General features: G+C 33.6%; 1 protein-coding gene across 1 annotated transcript; it reads left to right on the top strand.

Moving 5' to 3' along the window:
• Nucleotides 1-517: 517 nt before the first annotated feature.
• On the top strand, nucleotides 518-7,310 carry LOC112702538 (outer envelope protein 80, chloroplastic). Its single transcript, XM_025753624.2, has 16 exons — nucleotides 518-1,210; nucleotides 1,348-1,441; nucleotides 1,552-1,634; nucleotides 1,797-1,894; nucleotides 1,975-2,044; nucleotides 2,321-2,411; nucleotides 2,996-3,077; nucleotides 3,247-3,282; nucleotides 3,768-3,921; nucleotides 4,017-4,157; nucleotides 4,281-4,351; nucleotides 4,444-4,522; nucleotides 4,598-4,713; nucleotides 4,824-4,971; nucleotides 5,316-5,385; nucleotides 6,537-7,310. Exons 1-16 carry the CDS (start codon nucleotides 653-655, stop codon nucleotides 6,689-6,691), a joined length of 2,046 nt encoding a protein of 681 aa, XP_025609409.1. The 5' UTR covers nucleotides 518-652; the 3' UTR covers nucleotides 6,692-7,310.
• Nucleotides 7,311-8,562: the final 1,252 nt, after the last annotated feature.

Below are 8,562 nucleotides of genomic sequence, written 5' to 3'. Positions count from 1 at the left end.
CCCGAGTTGCAGATCCACCGGAGTTCTCCTCCTTCACACACTTGGGCCGCCAAACGCCATTCGTCGTATTAATCTCCGGTTACCCACCGTAACAATAATATTTTAGTATTTGTTATTTTTAAATTTTTTACATAAAAACTAAAAATATTATCGAAAAATATATAATTTGTTATTATTTTTTATAAAATTTTCAAATAAAAAATAATAAAAAATAAAAATATAGACCAATTATACTTATATATCGAAGTATGTTTCTACTTGTCATGTCATATACTATTTAATATATCACATTATTTTTATAGTGTACTCAAAATATGATGCAAATCATTGTTCTAAGAAGAAATAAATTTGACAAATAAAAAAATTTAGGATAAAAAATTAATTATTATATTTAAATATTTTAAAAAATAAAACATAAATTTTTTATATAAAATTATAAAATTTTAAATTTATTAATTTAAAAATTATTAAATTTAAATATTTAAAATTATATATTAAATTTTTAATAATTTATTTTAATTTATGTTCATTGACGGTTCTCGCTACCTTGCTCGTGAGTCGTGAGTCGTCAGCGGTGAGGTGAAGAAGAAGGAATAACAGTGAGCTGCAACTCTTCGCTGTAGCAGACTCTCAAAACGGAATCTGTATTAGAATGCCTCGAAACGACGACATTCGCTTCATTTCTTCCTCAATTAGAATCCCACCTCCTCCCAAACCCCTAAAGAGATGCCCCTTCGAAACCGCACGTTCTCACATCGCTCAACTCGTTCGCTCCTTCAACACTCACTCCAACGAGTTGACTCGTTCCGTACTCCTATGCTGCGCCACGCTCTCTCTCACCGGCAAAAGGAGACCGTCCTCTCCGATTCTCTGCTCCGCTTCGCTGTCACTTGCCGAGTCGACTCAGCCGCAGGAAACTCAGCTCAAGGGGATATCTTCGCCTTCTTCTTCTTCTCCTGCTTCGGTTCGACAAAGCGAAGAGAGGGTTCTGATAAGCGAGGTGCTGGTTCGGAACAAGGACGGCGAGGAGCTCGAGAGGAAGGACCTTGAGGCGGAGGCGCTGCAAGCGCTCAAAGCATGTCGAGCGAACTCGGCTCTTACGGTGCGTGAGGTGCAAGAAGATGTGCATCGGATCATCAACAGTGGCTACTTCTGCTCCTGCATGCCCGTTGCGGTTGACACTCGCGATGGTATCCGATTGGTGTTTCAGGTATTAGGCATTTGGCGATACTCTTCCTTGTTCTTGCAATGTGAGAATTAATGTTTATCTGCATTGTGTTCTGATGGATGCTTTGAAATTTGTTGATGTAAAATTACTCCGTTGGTAATGGCTTCCTTTGGAATAAGGTAGAACCAAATCAAGAGTTCAAAGGGTTGGTGTGTGAAGGAGCTAATGTTCTTCCGGCTAAGTTCTTAGAGGATTCCTTTCGAGATGGTTATGGTATCTTTTTATTCTTTGTTTCGCATCTTGCAGTTATGAAGAATAATGCTGCATTTTTTGTTGTACATGATTTTTCAATGTAGTCAAATTTACATGTTAAAGTTGTCCAGGGAAAGTTATCAACCTGAGGCGGTTGGATGAAGCAATTTCTTCCATCAATGGCTGGTACATGGAGCGTGGTCTTTTTGCTATGGTAAAATTGCCCTTAACTTTTGTTCAAACTTTAGGCTTTAATAATAAGAACGCTTCTTACTTATAGTTGAGTTACAACCCAGAGCTAGGTTTATGCTCTGACCAGTGTTATAATTGGCATTTTTCAAATCTTTTTTGTTTGCTGCCTTGGTAATTTTTGTAGGTTTCAGCAGTTGAGATTCTCTCAGGGGGTATTCTGAGATTGCAAGTGTCAGAGGCTGAGGTCAACAATATCTCCATACGCTTTCTGGACAGGAAGACGTAAGCACCTTCTTTCAAATTGATCAACACACAAAAACGCATAGTGCATTTCTGTTAGTAATGTGGTTTCCTATCTGTAGAGGTGAGCCCACTATAGGGAAGACAAAACCAGAAACAATACTGAGGCAAATTACAACCAAGAAGGGGCAGGTACTTACTTGACCTAATACTGGGTACTTGGAAATTTTGCACAAAACTGGGATACAGGCCAAATAAATATGTTTTCCCAATATAATTAAGCTAATTATAGCATTGATTTATCAAGCTTATGATCAGCATTCTCTGCTCTATTCAATGGTTGTTGGATTGTCCATTGAAGGGGGAATTCTGATCTTAGCTATGATTTTAGTAATCTTTGGCAAAACATGCCTTCTCGAATTTCCATTCTTAAATAAGCATTTTGGATAATAATTAATAGTATTCCAGGTTTACAGCATGCTTCAGGGAAAAAGAGATGTGGAGACTGTACTAACTATGGGGATAATGGAAGATGTTAGCATTATTCCTCAACCAGCAGGTAATGCTTACCTGTTAAAAATGTGCTTTAAGATAAGTTGAATAGTTGTAAGAAATATTGCCAAATTATAGTATAATTTTTTCGCCAGCCCTGTGTGAAGAATTGTGGATCAATATTTTTATTTAGCATTTTACTTTCCTACTAAAAGAAATTTTTTAAAATTGTTATATGAAAACTGAAAAAAAGAAAAAGAGGAGGAGGGGGGGGGGGGGTAGAACATTTCATGCTAACTTAAAGAGGAACTAAGCAGCTAACGATTTACAAAAATACTAGAAGGCCAGAATTAGAAAAAGGATATTAGTACACTGCTGAAAATAGAAGTTATTCCTTTAGTACAATTTAAGAGAGCTAAAACAGGAGTTGTAAGTTGCAGGGTTCTGCAAGTGACTTAATTCTTTTCCAAGTATTTCTTTTTGTGCGTTATCAACTTTTAACTGCACCTCAGTTCTTGTTTGTTAAGGTGAAAATAGTGAAATGTATATACTTTTAAAGAATTGAGATGATCTTTTTTAATGTCTTTATTTCCCTCCCCAACAAGTGCATGCTATTATCTAAACCCTTTTCCCCCTTTTGGCATCCTACAGATACAGGGAAGGTTGACATGGTGATGAATGTGGTCGAACGACCTAGTGGGGGATTTTCTGCTGGTGGTGGAATATCAAGTGGGTAAGTGAGACCATTCCAAATATTTGTTTTAATTTTATAAATGACTGTAAAGCATTACTTTAAAAATTTGTGAAAGTGAAAGGACAATACCTTGTATTTTATTTTATGGATATATACACACTTAAGTTTTTTCATTTGCTTATTAAATTCTTACTATTTGTACCTGCAGGATTACAACTGGTACACTGAATGGACTCATTGGAAGGTGAGCTGATATTTCTGTCGTGATAGATGAAGTTATGAGTTAATGTTTCTTCTTTTGGCATCTTATTCTCTCCTTCTATCTTATCCAATGAGTTAATGTTTCTTCCATGTTATTCTCTCCTTCTTACATGCAATCATAACTATTTTATTGATTATTTAGCGTGCTGGTTGCTCCATATAGGATATATTACTTACTATCTATTGTTTGACACTTGTAAATGTTTAAACATGGCACTTGAAGCTAAAAGTAGATTAGTCTCCTGTATTTTTTGCAGACTATAGAAATTAGGCCATATAGAAATTTAGTGGATATTAACATCTTCCTGCTAGCTTATCTCAGTTTGTTATGCCTATGTATGTTCTTCCCCTTGTCAACGGAAAAAAAATTGTTTTTGCTTCAGTGTATATTTTCATATTGTATGTTATGGTCTGACTAACTGGTTTACAGTTTGATGTCCAGTAAAATCTATTTTTATTTTCTTGCAGCTTTGCCTATTCTCATAGGAATGTTTTTGGGAGAAACCAGAAACTCAATATTTCCTTAGAGAGGGGTCAGATTGACTCAATTTTTCGTATAAACTACACAGACCCTTGGATTCAAGGAGATGATAAACGAACATCCAGAACAATAATGATTCAGGTAGCCCAAAGTTTCATTTGTCTGATACCAAAGATTGATTTTGATGATAGAGAAAAAATAGAGTGTGTTCTTATATTCATTTATTTTCTGTTTAGAATTCAAGAACTCCTGGGACAATGGTTCATGGTGACCGGGATGGCAACATTATCCTGACCATTGGCCGCATCACAGGTGGTATAGAGTTTAGTCGACCAATCAGACCAAAATGGAGTGGCACGGCAGGACTTCTTTTCCAGGTGCTTCATTGACAACCTTTTTTTAGCTGTTTACGTGAGTAGTAATATTGTCATTTCTAATTCGTTATCAGTTAGTTTGTGTTATTTGACTCTAATTTTTCCTTTTATGATGTTTTAAACCAGCATGCTGGAGTCCGTGATGACAAAGGGGTTCCTATCATCAAGGATCAATACAGCAGTCCTCTTACCGCAAGGTTGTAATCTGAGTGCATGCAACATGTTTTAAAGTATAGCTACGATGATTTTCTGTGGTTGTTTTTGATTCTATCAAATTTTTTCTTTGTAGTGGCAATAATTATGATGACACATTGCTCGCTAAAGTTGAGACTGTTTACACTGGTTCGGGTGACCATGGATCTTCAATGGTTTGTAATGCATACTATGGTTCTTCATTTTTAATTTCGTGTTCTATGATTCATGATTTTTTGCTTGTTTTGCAGTTTGCCCTTAACATGGAGCAGGGGCTTCCTGTTTTGCCTGAATGGCTATCCTTTACTAGGGTGAATGCACGGGCTAGGAAGGGCATTGAGATAGGTCCTACTCGCGTTAACTTAAGGTATGAGGCCTACCTTTCTCATCAAAAGGAGGATGAATGCTTTATTCTTTATATCAAAGCAGAATGAGAAATCTCGTTTGTTTTTCCAACTTAAAACTGTTTTGTGCTAGTGTTTCTGGTGGTCATGTGGTGGGAAATTTCCCTCCCTATGAAGCATTTGCAATTGGTGGAACAAACAGCGTGAGAGGCTATGATGAAGGTGCAGTGGGCTCCGGTAGATCATATGTTATTGGCTCTGGAGAAATTTCTTTCCCAATGGTACATCATCAAGCTTTTTCTTGCCCATTGAATTAAGCTTGTGCTTATCCTGATTTTCATGCCGTGCCCCATCTTTAGGAATCCTTTAAATGTTTCAGTGTAAAAGTAGAAATAGGAAACAAAAGCATTGTTAATCGATGGAGGAATAATACCCACTTATAATGTTCCCAAGGGAATACTGGTGGGATTTTAAATTATAAGAGTTGGAGTATACACGTGGTTGTGTGATCGTGGGTGCATGCATTGCATTTGATTAAATTGTATAGTTGGGGAATAGTTGACTCACTGATTCTTTTTTCAATATTTGACCAACTGACTCGCTGATTCTTACACTGTGTTTGTAGTTTGGGCCGGTAGAAGGTGTTCTATTTTCTGACTACGGAACTGATCTTGGAACAGGCCCAAGTGTCCCTGGTAGGTCCTGATTTCTTTTGTTTGCTTTTATTTATTTATTTATAGGGTTAACCACTAAAAATTCTCCCGAATTATTCAAACGCTGACAAAAATGCACCCGAATTTTACTATCAATAAAAATGCCTTTAAATAATTTAAAAACACAACAATACCCAACAGTAAATATATTTTTTCAAAAAATGCTTTAGAGATTGAATTTTGATGTGATTTTTTACAAGCATAATTAAAAAAATGAAATATTATTATTGTTAAAATTTGGTAATTTTTTTTCTAAGTATATATTTTTTTGTGATTTTTTAAAATATTATTAGTTGTTAACAAAAAAATTACAAAAAAAATATATATATACTCAACGAAAAATTACCAAATTTTAAGGATAATAATATCTCAATTTTTTAATTATGCTTGCAAAAAATTGTATCAAAATTCAATTTCTAATGTATTTTTTGAGAAATACATATTTAATGTTAGATAATCTTGCAAAAAAATAAACATTAAATATGTATTTCTCAAAAAATATATTAAAGATTGAATTTTGATGCAATTTTTTGCAAGTATGATTAAAAAAAATGAGATATTATTCTTAAAATTTGGTGATTTTTTGTTAAGTATATATTGTTTTGTGATTTTTTTAAAATTATTATTGGTTGTTAACAAAAAAAATTATAAAAAAATATATACTTAACGAAAATTACCAATTTTTATGTATAATAATATCTTATTTTTATAATCATGCTTGCAAAAAATTGTATCAAAATTCAATCTCTAAGGTATTTTTGAAAATATATATTTACTGTTGGGTATTGTTGTTGTGTTTTTAAATTATTTGAAGGCATTTTTGTCAATAATTAAATTCGAGTGTATTTTTGTCAGCGTTTAAATAATTCGGAGCCAATTTTTTATGGTTAACCCTTATTTATAGTATACGAAATGATATTTTGGAGATTGCCCAGTGAACATGAATGCCACCATCCTTCTAATTTTAGTAGAAAGATTCAACCTGGCATGTGTCTTGAACCCACTACAGTCATATGTTATAAATTAGTTGTGAACAAGTTTTAAATGGTAGCCACTAAATATATGGCAATGATGTTCATCCTTGCCTAGCTTCAACTAGAGACATATTCAATGGAGTTATGGTTTTGTATTAGGTGACCCTGCCGGTGCAAGGTTCAAGCCCGGAAGCGGATGTGGTTGTGGATTTGGTATCCGTGTAGACTCACCTTTGGGTCCGTTGCGCCTTGAGTATGCCTTTAATGACAAGAAAGACAAGAGGTTTCACTTCGGAGTTGGCTACAGAAACTGAACATTCTTCCCATGAACTATTCTTAACAAGCACCTCTTAATTGTTTCATATCCAGTTCTTAGCTTGCATAGTGTATCATTTTTTGGTAAAAAAGAATGGCAGTGATAGTGTTTTGTATTGCTAAGATGAAATGGTTGATCTGGGTTTCCTATGTTTATGCGTTGAAATCTGTTGGTACACATGGCATTGGGTCCACATTCCAATTGGAACACGTGAAAGGACATCTTAGAGAACCGATGATGATGGTAGATGGCCAAATTGAAGGGGCTTTCGTGTACAACTTTGTTTACTTTATGGATCCATATAAATGTTCTACACTTCTCCGACGTACGACAATGGACGAAGAAAAAAGTGGGTGCTAATTTCTCAAGCTAAGAACAATAAATTTAGAGTTATCGAGTAAAAATAAGCTCAAATTGTAAACCGATTTGTATTTCGCTGGCTACAATGTAATAAGGGTTGTCGACAAACAGATAAAAGACTATGAATGAGTTGAGATGCCCAATCCGACAAGTAAGATGGCAAACTCCGCGAAAGTGTCAGGACAGTAAATGATGACAGTTTGTGTTAACGAACTCAATCCCATAACCAATAAACAAAGTACAACACTATTAATTCATGTGGCGATCCTCTTACTGTTTCAATATCCAGGACTGTAAAACTTAAAAAAAATTAGTTCCACTGCACATCTAAATTATTTTGCTAACAGTCTAAGTTAATCATAACTCTACAAAACCTACTTACATAATACATGCGAGAAATTTCATTTTTTTTGTGTTTCTTCTTCTTCTGACGTTCATATCTTGCGTTCATTCTCCTCCTTTGCGTTCTTCTTCCTTTTTTTCGTGTTTTTTCTTTCTTTTTTTTGTGTGTATCATATTCATAGTTGTTTTTTTATTGCTGCTGTTGTTGCTATATTTTTTTTCTTTTATTCATCTTCCTATTGATTTTGTAATATTATGTATTTTTTTTCTTTATTTGATTTCTTTTATTCTTATTAAAAAAGTAAATAAGATGAACAAGAAAAGAAAATGATAATGATGAAGAAGAATGAGGAGGAAGGAGAGTTTTGAGTTATGCAGAATTTATTAGGAAATAACACCGAAATTTTCTAACTGTTACACAGAAGTTTCTCAATTTTGACACGAAATTTTTTAATTGTGAGACAAGTTTTTCAGAGGATTATCATTAAATAATTTCGGTGCATTTTAGATTTAATTTCGGTGCACTTTGAATCTAAATAAGGTGCAATTTTGGTTGAGCTTGTTTTCGAAATGCACCTCAATTAATTCCGAAATTAAATCCAAAATCTACTTCAATTAACTCAGAAATGTACCAAAATTATTTAATGATTGCGATATATAAACTCATTTCGAAAACAAGTACACAAACAAAGACGAAATCTTCTTTTTGGTCGTTCTTTTATTACAGCTGTTGTTGTTGCGTTTTTTCTTTTTCTTCTTTTCTTCCTAATAATTTTGCAGCATTAATTTTTCTTTTTTTTTATTTTATTCCTCTGGAGGGAATGAAACAAAAAGAATTATGAGAAAATGAAATAAGAAAATGAAGAAGAAGAAGAAGAAGAAGAAGAAGATGAGGAAAAGGAAGAGAAAGAGTTTTGAATTATGCAGAACTTATCAGAATAAAAATACACAGAATTTTCTTAACAATAACACATAAATTTATTAGTTTTTTCACCGAAATTTTGCTACAAAAATACAAAAATATCTTTTTTAATGCTACATTTTTTTCTTTTTTTTTTCATATTTCTTTCTTTTAGTTAAATGAATATAGATTTATCCTCTTTCTAGTAATTTTATAGCATTATGTATTTCTTTTTCTTCTTTAATTGATTTTTTTTGTTTTTATTC

Source organism: Arachis hypogaea, chromosome 7, assembly GCF_003086295.3.
Source record: "Arachis hypogaea cultivar Tifrunner chromosome 7, arahy.Tifrunner.gnm2.J5K5, whole genome shotgun sequence".
Taxonomy (NCBI): domain Eukaryota; kingdom Viridiplantae; phylum Streptophyta; class Magnoliopsida; order Fabales; family Fabaceae; genus Arachis; species Arachis hypogaea.
The sequence above is the reverse complement of the archived record's forward strand: the minus strand, read 5'-3'. Positions and strand labels throughout refer to the sequence as shown.